General features: G+C 43.5%; 1 protein-coding gene across 1 annotated transcript in view; it reads right to left on the reverse strand.

The window, feature by feature from the left end:
* wnk3 (WNK lysine deficient protein kinase 3) overlaps positions 1-16,130 on the reverse strand; it is a 44,949-nt gene that overhangs the window by 10,535 nt on the left and 18,284 nt on the right. The window contains exons 3-12 of the mRNA XM_028582595.1: positions 7,366-7,538; positions 6,405-6,625; positions 5,772-5,929; positions 5,499-5,587; positions 5,151-5,370; positions 4,691-4,912; positions 4,551-4,641; positions 4,316-4,434; positions 4,014-4,214; positions 96-3,437 (exon numbers count right to left, since the gene is read on the reverse strand). Coding sequence (XP_028438396.1) covers positions 96-3,437; positions 4,014-4,214; positions 4,316-4,434; positions 4,551-4,641; positions 4,691-4,912; positions 5,151-5,370; positions 5,499-5,587; positions 5,772-5,929; positions 6,405-6,625; positions 7,366-7,538 — 4,836 coding nt within the window. The remainder of the gene's footprint in view (positions 1-95; positions 3,438-4,013; positions 4,215-4,315; positions 4,435-4,550; positions 4,642-4,690; positions 4,913-5,150; positions 5,371-5,498; positions 5,588-5,771; positions 5,930-6,404; positions 6,626-7,365; positions 7,539-16,130) is intronic.

Here is a 16,130-nt window from a genome sequence, read left to right on the forward strand (position 1 = left end):
GGCAAAGGATAGCAGTACTCCCAATCATTCTGCCAGTATGTCAGCATAGTCAAATTATTTCTTAATTAATAAAGCAAACGTTCATTCTTCTGTACCTGAACAATGCCCAGCAGGGAAAGGGCACAGTCTTGCAGCGAGGCTTGGGGCAGTTTGGGGGCATTAGATTCAAGCAATTGTAGAGTAGTAACAGGCGGAGGGGAGGTGGGTATAAAGTCGGCCTGCCTTGGTAAGGTTACCTGGGCCTCTGGCGGAGATGTAGGCAGCTCTGGCACAGGGGCAACAGGAGGATGATGGGATAGTAGGAATGGGAGAGATGGTAGTGATGTTGGGGGACATGAGGTATGAGAGGGGCTGAGGGGCATTTGTTGTGCAGGAAAAACAGCATGGGGTTGAACAGGCTGTTCAGCAATAGGTATCTCAGTGTGAGTCTGAGTGTGAGAATGAGGTTGTGTCTGTGTCTGCATTTGGGAGTGTGTTTGGACCTGAAAGCTGGTTTGTGTGTGAGCTGGCAGCATCTGCTTGGCTTGGTGCTGCGGAGACGGAGGGGCGCCTGCCACTAGATGACTATAGAGGGGCAGAGTCCTGTTCTGAGACTCTGCAACATTACTGGGGCCTATCTGTGCAGAAGGATGGGTCGCCAGATGTGAAGCAGGTGGGCACTGTGAGGGCAGCTGACTCTCGTTGAGGGCTATCAAAGCCTGCTTTATAGGAAGAGGTTGCTGGATGGGAGTTGGGATGGGCTGTGCCAATAACTGGGCCTGCTGAGAAGGTGGAGCTAGTGGTTGCTGCGCTTGAGAAAGCTGTAGCTGTTGCTGGTTTTGCACTGCAGACTGAGGCATAGGAGGTTGGGAGATAGACTGAATAACTGAAGGGTCAGCAGTGCCTCCTAGGGGCTGCTTCTGGGCCTGAACAACTGGATGTAGGGTTGTTTGGCCTGGACCATAGGCTTGCCCAGTCTGCTGCACAGGATGAGGAGTAGCAACAAAGTTTACAGGGTCAACTGCAGAACTGAGACTTTCTGTTGTAGTTCCAACACTTCCAGTGGAGCTAGGAGACAGAATAATCTGCTGATATTGCAGTACAGGCTCTTGTTGCTGCTGCTGTTGTGTAATAGGAATTATATCCTGTTGTACAGATGGCATGGCTTGGTGGGTAGGCTGAGGGACATACTGAGGAGGGTAAAGGCCAGCAGTAGCCTGAGCATGCATGTGACTAGGTGGCTGGCCTTGAGTATGTTGCTGGAGCTGGGGCTGCATGAGCCCTGGCTGCTGAACAAGAGTCTCATGTTGGATCTGACTTGGAATTGAGGTAATTGCAGCTGGAGGCTGGACAGTAGCTAGGCTTTGTTGGCCCATCATCTGAATGTCCACAGTTGGGGCTTGACCATGTGGTGCCTGGGACTGACCAATTGTCAGGTGCAGAGGCTGAGTCTGGATCAATGGCTGAGCAGTTACCTGGCTCTGTGTGGGAGTGGCAGGTCCTGGGTAACTAGTCTGTAAAGGAATTTGCTGGGTCTGGATGATGTGAGTCTGTCCCTGGATCACTGCCGCAGGAGGAGTTCCTTGGGCCTCAACCATAGCCTGAGCTGCTTGGACTGTGGACTGGGCTATAAATTGGACTGGGACCTGGTTCTGAGGATGAGCCTCACCTTGTTCTTGCTGTGTAAGGACTTGAGCTGGGACAACAGCTAATGTCTGGACAGGGATGTGTGTAGTCTGAACGGCCATGGGGACCTGGGCCTGTGAGACAATTTGAGTTGGGTGCTGAATCACCTCATTGCCGGGTGGAGCTCCTACTGGGATAATAGGTTCCATCACAGAGCTGTGATGCTGCGTCTGGGCAACAAATGCTTGCTGCTGCTGGATCAATGCTCCTTGCTGCTTTTGCTCCATCACTTGCTGCTGTGTGAGAGTGGTATGAGGTGTGAACGGAGTAGTGTTTAGTTTTGGGATACACACATGCTGTATATCAGTTGGTTGCTGCTGAATCTGCTGCTCACGGTTGCTTTGTGGAATAGGGACAGCCTCTTGCTTCTCAGTTTGCTGAAGTTGAATGATGGCTGCTTGCTGCTGCTGCTCTTGAATTTGTTGCTGTATCAGAGCCTGTTGCTGTAATCTCTCTGCTTGTTGTTGTTGTAACAGGACTTGTTGCTGACGCTGTTGCTCAAACTGTTGTTGCAACAGAGCTTGCTGCTGCTGCTCTATCTGATGTTTGAGTTGCACTTGTTGCTGCTCATGTTGCTGTTGCTTTAGCTGAGCTTTCTGTTGTAGCTGATGGTGTTGTAAAATAGCCTGCTGTTGCAGATGCTGTTGTATCAGTGCTTGTTGCTGTTGTTGTTCCATTTGTCGGAGTAAGGCTTGCTGCTGCAATTGTTCTTTTTGCTGTTGTGTCTGCTGGGGTTGCTGCTGCGATACAATTTGTTGATGGTGTTGTCCACTTTGCTGTAGCTTCTCTGGTTCTTTTTGTATTCCAATTTGTTGATATAACTGACTCTGGTGTGGTTGCTGTAAAGGAGGCTCTAACTGATGTTGTAAAAGTGCTTGTTGTGGTTGCTGTTGTTGTACAAGACCTTGCTGCTGCTCTTGTTGCTGTTGAATAAGAGCTTGCTGCTGTTGTTGATCCAACAATTGCTTGTGTATAAGTGCTTGCTGCTGCTCCAGTTGATGTTGTTGTAGTTGGGCCTGTTGTTGTTGCTGCTGTTGAAGCAGTGCTTTTTGTTGCTGCTGTTCAAGCTGTTGCTGGACGTACGTATGATGTTGCTCAATCAGTTGTTGCTGTTGTAACAGAGTTTGCTGAAACTGTTGTTGCAGATGTGGTTGTATCATGGTCTGTTCACGAGGATCCCCTGTCGGTTGCTGTTTGTAAGTCTGAGGTTGCTCCCCTGGCTGTGGTAATGACATAGCTTGCTGCTCCATACCTGGTTGTGTAGGTAATACTTGCTGCTGAGGAGTTGTGTGGACAGGAGGAACAGGCTGCTGTACATAGATCTGCTGCTGAGGCTCATGTTGATGTTTCTGGACAGCAATAGCTGAAAGACTCTGTGAATGATGTTCCGTTGGTGGCTTAGTGGCACTAACTGGTTGTTCGAGCTGAGTGGCCTGGGCCTCCATTTGCTGTTGCGGCTGCTGCTGAAAGGCGGAGGTCTGGGGATCCATCCCTATCTGTTGTTGTTGGACAATAGTCTGCTGAGGGATCATGACAGGCTGTGTTTGCTGGGGTGCTGGCTGGGGAATGATGTCAGTGAGCTGCATGGGAGTGGCAGGGGGTTGGGTCTCCTGAGCGAGGGGCACAATGCTCCCCTCTAGTCCAGCAGGATCCCTGACTGACATGGATGTAGTGAGAACATTAATGGGTGCTTGTAGTGAAACAGGGGGTATGTATGACTGTGAGGGGGCCAATGACCCATGGGGAGTGGCATCTGATGAGAATGTTTGCGACTACTCAGTGATAATGACAGAATGATGATTGGTGTTGAAAGAAAAGGAAGAAGAAAGTGGAAAAATGTGGTAAGAATAAGCGCTGGCAAGGAGCATCAAATATCAGCACAATTAATTTTATACAACAGGGTTTTCCACAGTGTTTTATAGCGGAGGTGGGCTGCCTTACCTGAAATACAGACTGCACAGCTTCATTTATAAAAAGTAAATACAATACAATACACTTTAATGAAGTAAAACATGAACCTTTAGGTAAAAAGAGCAGAAGCACTATTTCACACGGCAAGGCTATACAGCATATTTAAATAAGAGGCTATAAGACCATTACATCTTACCACCTGCGCTAAAAATCTCCTGGGATAAACCCTGTACAGCACACAGTCAAATGGTCAATTGCAAAGGATTATGAGGATGATTAATGGTTGGGTAAATTATTATTTAAGGGAAAAGAACCCAACATGTGATAGAGTAGTGGAACTATATATTTACTTAGATTAACAATAATGTTAAATGTTGTAGCCACAGTGTAAATATGGCTTTCATTTTAATACTAATTAGTATCATCACCATTTTCACCTGAAAATATTGTTGAGGGAGACTTGGTGATACCTGTGGAACCATGGTAATGGGCTGAAGAAATGTCTGACCAACAGGTCCTCCTCCACTTTGGCCTACGGACATGCTGGACATACTAAAACTATGACCAATAGGCACATTTGGAACACTTCCACTCTCACCAATTGGGAGCATTTGATGATGAGCCAATGTGCCAGTGCTCTGTAATGCAAGAAAACATTTAATCAACAATGTGATTTATGATATTCATTAATCAGTTTGGTGTGATTTATAAACGAGAAGGAAACAATGCATTGACGTACAGATGCTATAGGGGGGAGAGCAGTCTGGGAGTGGGTGTAGGATTGCCCTTGCTGAGAGTACGCCTGGCTCTGTCCACTTGCATAGGATTCACAGCTGGCAGACCCAATGCTCTCACCTTCTGAATTAAAGACAATTTTTAAAAAGGAGAAGGAATGTAAAAATGAATTAACTCATTGCGTACCTCTCTAATAAACTATCGCCGTATGAAGTACATCATGAAGGTGCATATTCTACCTGGCAAACTAAGGTTTGTCCCACTGAAAATGGGTTGCTGTCGGACATGCTGGTCCACCTCAGGCGGCTCTTCAGACTCCTGTCCTCCTCCTCCCTCCTCCTCCTCCTCCTCCTCCTCCTCCTCCTCTTCCTCCTCCTCCTGTCTGTCCAGCTGCCCCTGGCCCCAGTGAGGATGGGCAGGATGGATGAGATAAGGTGTAGGAGGTGAGAGTGGAGTCTCTTCTTTCTTCAAAGCCCTGCTGCTGCTGGAGGAGCTGCTGCTGCTGTCGACGCTCCCGTGACTTTTTGATCAGATTTACTCGGTCCCGGATGGATTTTCCCACCACCTTCGCATCACTCTCATGGAAGAATCCTGACTTTACCTGAGAGAGAGAGAGAGAGAGAGAGAGAGAGAGAGAGTTATTAATGACAAGAAGTAGGCTGAGGGAAATTTAGGTCAGAAGGAGGTACCTTGAAATGCCTCATATATGAGCTGAAGGATTTCCCCCACCTGAACTTCCTGCAAACTTTGAAGCATCAAAGCCTTTTCCCAGTCTACCCTATCCTACACTCCCTCCCATGAACCCTGTTTGTCAGGCATGAATTGTTTCTGTGTCTCACCATCTCTAGAGCCACTTCCTCAGCGCTATCATTCTCCAGGTCATAGCTGAACTCGATGGCTTCGTTGTCTTTGTGCTTCCCCTTTAGCTTCTTGGGATCTTCAACCCAAATCCGGAGAGCCAGACAGTCCTGGGTGCCTGTGTCCTCCTCTGCCAGCTCCACCCGCACCCCTGTGTCCTCCCCAAAGAATGCATGGTTCAGGAGGTCTCGGATGGAGAGTCTGTAAAGGGAGAGACAACAAAAAGACCAGGGATGGTGAAACCGGCACCAGTTTGTTTTATAATCCTGATCAGGAATTCTGCATGAGACAGTGTAGTATGTCATGTTATGGAAATAAAACCTGCTTACCTCTGGCTCTTGTTCTGACGAATGCAGCATTCAATGATCTCTTTGATCTCTGGGTCATTCACTTTATCAAAGCTGGCTGGCTTTATACCCTGCAGAAATATTGGAAACATTGGAAATAAATTAATAGAAAATTATAGCATTAGGTTCTGGGATACTGTATATAATCATTGAAGACATTTAGTTGGGGTCACATTTAAATAGACTACTAAAAAATTAAGATTACACGTCATCACCTCAAATGTGCTGAGTTTATATGCAGTCAAAGAGACTCACACTTGTGACTTTGCGATAGATCTGAGCAGCATTTTGGCACTCAGAGTAGGGGTATTCTGAAGTGGCCATCTCCAGCATGCACATCCCAAAGGCGTAGACGTCAACAGACTCATCATAGTGCTCCTCATACATCTCTGGAGCCATAAACTCCGGGGTTCCTGTTAAGACCAGATGGTGGTTCGCAGTCAATTACAAGCAGAACAGCTAAATACTATTTCTCGGCTATCAGGGTTTAAAATCTGTATTTACTGTCAATAACAATGTCTGCAGAGCAATTGTGCCCCAAAGTCAATGGATGAAGGGAAACTCTGATAACAAGCTTCCTGGCGATTGCTCTTGCTTCCTGAGTTAAACTTTATTGAGCTAAATGGTACACTCAGTGCATTGCCTAAGTTGGCACAGAGAGCCAACATCTCATCAGTGGTCTCTGTTTACATTAAGTGTGGACCACATGGATTTTAAAGTGATTGTGTCAATAAAAAGCTATACCTACAGGCAGCTGATGCCCTCTGTAAAAGTCTGACCAGTGCTGAATGCAGAGAAAGTATATTTTAAGTTTGCTCAGTCTGCTGATGTAGCTACTACATGCCTGGCATTGTTCTTGGAAGCAGTTGGTCTACTTATGAAGCCTACCTATGACACTCTTGGCAAAGGAGGTCCTCATAAGAGTGGCCAGTCCCAGGTCACCTATCTTGACCGAGCCTGTGGGGCCTGTTATAAAGATGTTGTCACACTTCAGGTCCCGATGGACTATTGGAGGAGTCCTGGTGTGAAGGAAGTGAAGCCCCTTCAGGATTTGCCGACACCAGCTCCTCAAGACCTTGGGTTTCATCACCTTAAAGCGCTTCAGGTAACTGTGCAGAGAAAGACAAAACAAAATGTTGTAGTCTAACTCAAAAAATACTGTAATCAGCCACTGATTGACAGCTATATGATCACAATGAGAGACAAAACAGTATCGCAAATACCGTAGAATTGCAATGCATCATGATAATGGTGCATGCAACTTCACTTGAATCACTCTGAATATTATATTGTATATAATGAATTTAGATTGATTAGATGCATTTTCTGTCCCATAAAGATAAATTATTATTATTATGTTCATTAATATTAAGTTAATTAAGTTGGTTCTTCAAAATATGTAAAGTACAACTTACTAAAATGAAAAGGAAATTTTCCACCAGTCCCCTTGCAGATTTGAGCTTGATTATGTTTTTGTTTTCTTGGGAGAAGACTGAGCACCACTGCCAAATATTTACTGAACAATAGAGCCATGTGTTGATATTTGCTTACAATGAAGGCAGGCTTACAGCCATTGGTTTGCACTGTAGCTAAAATTATTATTATTATTATTATTATTATTATTATTAATAATAATATAATATACACTTGTGGGTGACATTTACTCTACTGGGTGTCATGACATCACCAAGAAATACAGAACGGTGTACTAGGATTAGAGGATTTTATTATTTTATGCTAATCAGAGACTTTGGCTAAAAGATTATTTTATGAAAAAACGACAAAACTAAATGACACAATAATAGTGAGCTGTCATTAAAAATATTAGATATTAGGAAGTTGTGCTAACGTTTTGAGTGTTCCTGAAGTCATGAGTTCAGTGACCAGGACAATGCACTTCTTGCCACGGAGCACAGACTCCCAGGAATCATAGAAGCGGACGATGTTGGGGTGCTGGAGCCCCTTCAGCATCTCTGCCTCCTCCTTGAAGCGTTGCTGCTCCGCCTTGGTCAGCTTGCGATCCTGAAGTGAGAGGTACACACCAAATGATATGGTATGAATGTGAACATTTGCTTCCCCAGAGCTTTACAGATAGTTTCATATACACTGGCGGGCAATTCTATTACTGCAAACAGTGCTTCATTTATGTCCATAAGCTGTACAAGAATGCTGCCAGGCGATTCTGTCCATGCCACAAAACATCATGAGGCTACCAGACACTAGACACCCATGACTGTGCACTACCACCTACTGCCACTAGATGGTGCTACCAAAACAGAGTTGCAGCAGTGCTGAGACAACACCCAAGCCTTGGCTTAATAAAACACATTTCTACTGCATCTGCCAAACATCCCTAGTATGGCGGCCAGAATGGACGTGGAAAAAAATCGAATTCACTGGCATGGGCAGCATCCCACAGGAACAGACACAGCCTTATCCATAAACACTAGAAAAAAGAATGTAATGAATATCTTGTATTTCTTGTGTATTCTTAACCTCAGTGCTCTCATAAAATTATTTAATCTGCTGTATTCAGACAAAAAAAGTATTTACATCACATATATATTATCAAGTCAATAAAAAATTATGAATATTCAAGTCATGTGATATAATATTGAATCAATCAATCAATCAAATTTTATTGAAAGTGTTAAATCACCATTAACACCGTCTCAGGGCACTTTACAATTAAAGGAACACAGAAATAACAAACAGAAACAAAACATGATGATGAATGATTTTAGACCCGTAGCATTGACTTCTGTGATTATGAAGTGTTTTGAACAGCTTGTGAAGACATATATCAACAATAGCATCCCTGCCTTAACTGATCCATTACAATTTGCATACAGATCAAATAGAGATGTGGATGATGCTGTATCCTTGGCTTTACATACTGTGCTCCAACATCTAGAGGGCAGGGATAAGTATGTCAGGATGCTATTTGTTGATTATAGCAGTGCCTTTAATACTATTAGACCTTCTATTTTAATATCTAAGCTGTTAGACTTGGGCCTCTGCAATTCTATCTGCAGATGGATACAGGACTTTCTAACAGGCCGCCCCCAGATAGTTAGAGTTGGCACTACATACTCAGCCTCTATAGTGCTAAACACTGGAGCACCTCAAGGCTGTTGCCTCAGTCCTTTATTATACAGTCTGTATACCTATGATTGCATTGCTAGACACCCCACTAATAGTATCGTGAAATTTGCAGACGATACTAATGTGATAGGACTCTTTGACAGCAATAAAGAAATTGCCTATAGAGACGAGGTGAGTAATTTGATCATGTGGTGCAACAGAAATAATTTGTCTCTTAATGTGGGGAAAACTAAGGAGGTCATCATAGATTTTAGAAAGAACAAACCCACACATATACCTGTCTTTATTAACAACTCTCCAGTTGAAACTGTTAACACCTTTAGATTCTTAGGCATCCACATTTCAGACACCCTCACATGGTCCTTCCACATCAGCTGTGCCATTAAGAAGCCATATCAGAGGCTTTATTTTCTGAGGTGTCTTAAGAAATATGGTATGTCCCTTAACATTCTACAGAACTTTTACCGCTGTACAATTGAAAGTATACTGACAGGTAACATTGTAGTGTGGTTTGGCAGGGCTACTTCACATGACCTTAATCTTCTGACAAAAGTAGTCAAGACTGCATCTAAAATCATTGGGGTTCCCCTTGAATCGCTCCAACACATTTACTGGAAACGCAGAACTAAGAAGGCACAAGGTATTATGTAGGATTCTAGTCATCCTGCATATATAATCTCTTCTCCCTCCTTCCATCAGGGAGACATTTGCAGAGCATCCCAACGCGCACAACACAATTTAGGGATAGTTTTTAACCCCAGGTAATAAGGTTATTGAACGATAGAACAACAGGAAGGAGGGCTGTGGTCTGAACTTAGTCACTTATGGCCGGAATATGCCGGAACAGGTGTTACGTGTGTTACAACCCCTTCAGGCTGATCACCCTGTCGGGGTTGTATTCGCTATAACAACCGTCACGCTCTACATTATCCCGCTTATTACATGGCTACTTACCAAATAAATCAATAATTTGACTAATAACTTGACAAAATATTGATTTAAATACGATTGTATTGCTTCCACTAGAGAAAATAGTCCGTTCCGTCTCTACGGCTGGAATCCTGCGTCCATAGCAATGTAAAAACTCTGTAATGCAATCCTTCTATTAGCTACTCAACACCACCTTACGGGCTGTGGTAGTAGCCGTATATTTTATGGGGTGCTGCCGTGGTGGACAAATGACCCAGCTGCTGTTTTAATCACTGCAGGAATTGACACAACATTAGCTGAAGCGTTGTAGTGAGTTAGCGGGCTATCGACTGCTCTAATTTACATTAAACTGAACATTTCTGTTGACGGTGAAGTGAGACACGGTGAATGGCTTCTTTGGGAATATTTATGTGGACGTTTATGTCCTCATTCATCTCGTTTCCTTTTTGCAGAGCCGCTGCATGTTGACACACCTGTAAGTTAACGTTAAACAAGTTGCAATGTAGCTAAGCTAACTAATTAGCGTTGTTGTCCCTACGGCTGTTACTGCGTAGCTAGCGATCATAGACGGTATAGAAAGATACTAGCGATAGACGCTCATCAGATCTGCTGTCATTGCTTGGAGGACAGAAGTTGCTCCACGTTTCCCCACTTTTTGCCACAGCTGCTAAATTATCCGGACTTTTTTCAGCGGATTGATTGATAGCTGTCCTCCAGAGTGAACAGAACTGCGTCCATGGCAACGCTCTGCTTTTGCATGGCAACTGTGGTATCCTTATATTTATGTCAATGTGTTATCCTTAGCTAGCCTCGTGAGACCGTCCTGATCTCGCGAGCTCCAGTTTTCCACTCGCAGAACAGTCTGGCATCTTGAGGCAGAGAAAATTTGGAGCCGTTAGCCAAACGACCGGGCCAATCAGCGTTGGTTTTGAGGTGGGTTAGGTGGTGATAGACCGATGGTTTATCCAATCAGCTAACCAGTATTATCAGCCAGCGGTAGCCCTAATTCTGTTAGCCGCTCGCTAATGCTTTTTTTCTCTTGGATCCTTCTTTTGGAATATGGTCCAGGAACCTGAAATGGTGCCTTTTATTCCTAAATTCTCGTTACACAAACGGCAAATATCCTTTACCGACATGTTGCTTGCATGCTGAGCTTACGAGCTATGCTTTGCCTGCAGCAGCAGGGGCGGGCTTGTGGTTGTATTTTCATACGCTTCGTGGATCTGATTGGTTGATTTGGCCCGTCTATCACCAACATAGGTGATAGACAGATGGTTCATCCAATCAAATAACCAGTATTCCGCCCCTTCCCAAAAGTTCTCCAACGGAAAGTTCCCAGATGGATATGCCGAGCAAATGCGAAGCAATCCATCTGGCGGAGTCAGGTTAATCCTTAGCAGCGGTCTGTTATCAAGAAATAACAGACCGCATTCTACATTAGAATTCAAGCAAGCCATGTAATAAGTGATCATATTTTATAGTTTTTGTCAGGATTCTGGCTGTAGTGTTCTTTTTTTGGGGGGGGGGCTTTTCCGCCTTTAATCAACAGGACAGCTAGGTGAGAAAGGGGAGAGAGAGGGGGAAGACATGCAGGAAATCGTCACAGGTCGGACTCAAACCCTGGACCATTGCGTTGAGGCATAAGCCTCCCAAGTATATGTGCACCTGCTCTACCCACTGAACCAACCCGACCACCTGGCTGCAGTGTTCTGAGCAAGTTGAAGGCCTCTACTGGCACAATTTGGAAGACCAGAAAAAAGAACATTGCAGTAGAAGTCAGGAAGACACAAATACATGGATTACAGTTTCAGCATCACAAAATGATAAGATGAGTCGGATTTTTGCAATGTTACTGAGATGGAAAAATGCGGTCTTGAATAATCAAACACAATGCTCACAATCACAGCATTTTACAGTGGTGAAGATCCTGTCCCTACTAAGTCAGTGTGTACATGGAGACAACTGCCGTTGTCTCCATGTGTATATATACTGTAACATGTAAATAAAGCATTTCAGGTCTGTGGTCTTTCGACCTTTGTTGACCTTGTAACCTGGGAGGGCTTTTTGTTTTCGATGGTACTGAAAAGTTTGAATAGAAAGCACACTTGAAAAGTTCATTGCCAAATGTTTGTTTTTAACAACAAGCAACCTTTAACCATTTATGTAAAAGAAAAATATAAGAAAAAACAAAACTGTTTGACTTGATATCAGTGACGGAGTCGGATGGCAGCTATTGTCGGGTCACAAACAGACCTAACTATAAATAGAAGTCATCATAACATTGGCTTTTCCACTGATCGATTCCATTGATGTTGAGCTTTTTGCTTTACACAAAGCTCTCCCCCCCCCCCAAAGGGAGGTGGTGTACTGCAAATGATTGGATGCAAATAAACAGATTTTCATGTAATGCAGTTTCTCTGTCCCTACGTCGATCTATCCTTTTTTTTTTCTAGCATGCACTGTGTCTATACTGGTTCAGTGTCCTTTTCTGGACTTACTGGTGGAGGCAATGGCTCCACCCCTCTCAACAGGGAAGTAGAATCAACGAAAAGGCTGCTCCTCGTTGCACTATTATGGCTAAGAACAAGTTCCCCAGCTTAGGTCTGCCCTCATGTTTTCATTCCTTCAACACCAACTACCTCAAGTTACTATGTGCGTGCATACTAATTACACATGCAATTACTATATGTGTGTGTACCTGACGGTTTGTCGTTTTTGCAGTGTTCTTTATTTTGTCAGGGAGAACTGCCTGCGTTTGGGTGTCTATGTCCTCTGTCTCACTCCTCAGTCAGAGCGTAACTCTGCCTAACTGTGTGGCACAGTGAGAGACAGAGTGCTTGCCTGTGTGTCCCTGTCTGCTGCCTCCTCAGCATCTATCGTGTCTCCCACCGAGTGTCGCATCAGACAGTCAGCAGAGGTCGCAGAGAGTTCAGTTGGTGAGAGTGTGTCTAGACACTCATACAAACCTACTTCCCATTCCGTTAGCCATCCACCCACACACACCCAATGAGAGGTACAACAACATCAAAAACATCTCTAGAAAAAATGTGTTCAAGTGTTTCATTAAAGGACAATTCCGGCGCAAAATGAGCCTAGGGGTTACATGATTACAGAGTTGACCGTTCTCTGGGATATGTTTTCATGCTAATTGAATGTGACCAGTGTTAGCTCAAACCACTAATTACCTTATAACGCTAGTTGTCGGGGAACAGGTAGAGTAAACAGAAATGGCCATTTCTATACCACTAACAAGGCTCAAAATAGCACCACACTTCCACGGTAGCATAATGAGCGTCCTTACATGTAAACTGAAGCATTGAGAACTCGTGTACAGACAGTTTATTAAAAAGATAGTTTATAAAGACAATACCGTTTGTGTATACATGCGGGCGCCATCTTGGGAAAGCAGTCATAACCAGGTACATAGCTCAAGCACGACGTTCGTCGCTCGACTGGTCGTGACTGCTTTCCCAAGGTGGCGCTGTGAACACTGGTCACAATCGATTAGCATGAAAACATATCCCAGAGAACGGTCGACTCGGTAATCATGTGTTATTAACCGCGAGGTTCATTTTGTGTCAGAATTGTCCTTTAATATGTCACAATTCTATTTCCATTGCCAAGACCGCTAAACACACCCAATTACTGCCGATAGGAAGCCTCAGATAAATGGAATGGGGAAGCAACAGAGAAACAAGTAGACAGAAAGTAAGGGAGAGAAAGGACAGCTCAGGTTTCCATGACACTGCTCTATTGTGACTAGTCAGGTCTTTCTTCCTCTATATCAGCCTGGTTGTTCTCCATTTCTGCAACTGTATGAAGACTCTAGCTTTAGGCACATAGTAATCATCACAATAAGAATCACTAATCAATCATTATAAATTATTATTTTTAAGGGTGCAAACCTTCGAAACATTAGCCTGGGTAAACCCTGACAAATTTCCGGCAAATTTGAGATTTGCTCTGCACTCTCAGTTACAGCTGAGAAGGGTCTGGTGTCAACCAGGCTATCGAAACATGGTAAGCAGTGGTTAAATTGGGTCGGGGCTCTCTGGGGCTCTCTGGGTCCGGATGTGCCTGCTTGCAGTCTAAATATGTCACATAAAATTTTATGAAAGTGATGCTTTTGAAAACATATTTCTGACAATAAATGAAAGATTTTTGAAATGGCATGTCTATTTTGTCTTGGCGGAGCTGAGATGAGAACAATCGGAACACGACAACAACCCGCGCAGCACTGCAGACAATTCACCACTGAGGGTCAACTAGCCTACATAACGCGAAAGTGTCTACGTCGGTAGGATTAACAGATAAAATGCCTACTCCTAAAGCTAAAAACCCCGTTCGCAGCGGTGGAAGCTCCAACGGCCGCTACAAGTTCATGTCACTTCAATAACAAGGTAATACAATGTGTATCATCAAGTGATGACTGATTAACAGTAATGTAAATGCTAAATGCCCTAATACCTGTTGATACTACAACAATGCAAAGTATAGGCTCTTAACCTTGCAGTTTTGCACATATCATGCAAGACTCAATTCTCCATTTCTTTGCACAAAACTCTCCAGAAAGTGCCATTTAATGGTTTATTTTTCCAAAAAGAATTCCCAGGGGGGCATACCCCCAGATCCCGCTGGGGAGAGCCCCCCCACAAAACAAATACCAATTTAACCCCTGATGGTAAGGAATCCACCTGGTGGAACCAAGCTGAAGACTGCTGGAGGTCTGTGTCCGGAGATTACATGAGGGGAGTTTACCCAGCATGGCCTTGTTTACAAAAATATACAAATGAAGTTGTCTACGTAGACTTAGTGACGGCCAGTCTACTAAATCCTAAAGTGTACAATAATGAGTATGGGAACCATCGTAGTTTTGTGGTACACAGAATCTAAAAGGTGGAGTGTACCATAGGCAGAATAGACGAAGACAAAATCACCATAGTCCAAGAAACTTAAAAAGGTAGCCTGCACAAGATTTTTCATGGCTAACATGTTATTGATTCTGAAATGAACAAGAACACCAGAAAATATGATGCAATCCAAGAAGATTTTGATGTTCAATTTATTTTGAGATTGTGTCATGTTGATTCAGCTCTATGGCAGTTTCTTGCTGTAGTTTGTTGTATTGCTGTATTGATTTCTGTTTCTGCTCTTATTTTGGCCACAGTTAGTGGACAAACTATCACGACCACTTAACAAACTCAGGAAACCCTTACAATACAGGAACACCCCTTCGATGCAGTCTCTCAACAAATATAGAACAATAGAAGTTTCAGAAATGTACTCTAGTATTTACTACAGGGTAATTGTTATTAATAAGATGATATTTTTGGGGTATTTCTGTTATTTTGTCCACACCTGCATGTTCAGTTTAGTCATGTAATATTGTTGTCACATGGCACCTCCGTGGTAGGGTAAACAGAGTAAGACCTGGTTATGCACCATGAGATTTTTTTAGCTCAGACATGTGGTAGAGCAGAAAGTCACACTGTAAGTTAAGTAGCCTCATAAAACACAGAGGGAAATAGACAGGATATGGCTTACAAGGCACATTGGGTAGGTGGTAAGAGGCTGGGGTCATGAATGCCAAAGCACGTGAGCCCTAAAACATCTATTTTGGCAAAAACTGCACGAGTATCAGATATCATACAGACTGAAGATTAACTGGTTTCCCTGGTTACATTCTTGTCTTAAGGAGGAGTATGCCTCAGCTACAGTGGGATAAATAGAAGCTGGTTTAGGGCACGATCAACATATAGGAGAGCATACGTTTTGCTGTATCTAAATATTTGTACATTTATGAGGGTGTATGTAGTGTGTGTGGCCCTGCAGTGTGGGAATAAGCATGTCACAAATCTAGGTGGCGGGTGGAAAGGATTGGATTACTGTAAACTACAACAGCTCAGACTACCAAAATAGATTGCTGGAAAAGGGCTGGCCCACACGCTAGATTAGAACCCGAGGCCAGTGGACCAAGTTCACTAACCTTAATAGATGCCTTTAGCCAATGCACTGCACTAGTTATTTCTTTTTAGGTGACCACTTTTTAGCAGGAGGTTTTCATCTACAGTTTATGTACTCAATTCAGCTCCTTATATAAAAAGGTGTGCAGCAGTTTATTAATGGACATCAATGCTTCCATACAAATTAATTATAAAATCTGACTCAGAGTTCTTCCCTTGTGTGGCATATGCCTTAGAGAATAATCACGTCATAATAATCTGATCATAAGTGCTTCAGATGTATTGAATTAGTCATACAGTTAATACCAGTGTTATGTGGTAATTTCTCAAACATTCAATAGCAATTGAATATCTATTGTCACCTAGGTAATGTGGATTCAGCCCGCGGGACACTTGCATGTGCCCTAGTTGAGCATGCATCTGGTGAGTTTGGTTGAATCGATTCCATTTGGGTCTAGTGAGTTCAGCTGTAGTCCATTTAATCCCACCTCTCCTAATTTTAGTCACCCATCAATAGTCTTTCTATGCTTTAACTGGGGTGTAACCCAATTAGTGTTACACTGAGCCAAATAATTATGACCAGAAACAACATCAATTATCATTGTGTAATTGCCAA

The sequence above is a fragment of the Perca flavescens genome, chromosome 7 (assembly GCF_004354835.1).
Source record: "Perca flavescens isolate YP-PL-M2 chromosome 7, PFLA_1.0, whole genome shotgun sequence".
NCBI classification, from domain to species: domain Eukaryota; kingdom Metazoa; phylum Chordata; class Actinopteri; order Perciformes; family Percidae; genus Perca; species Perca flavescens.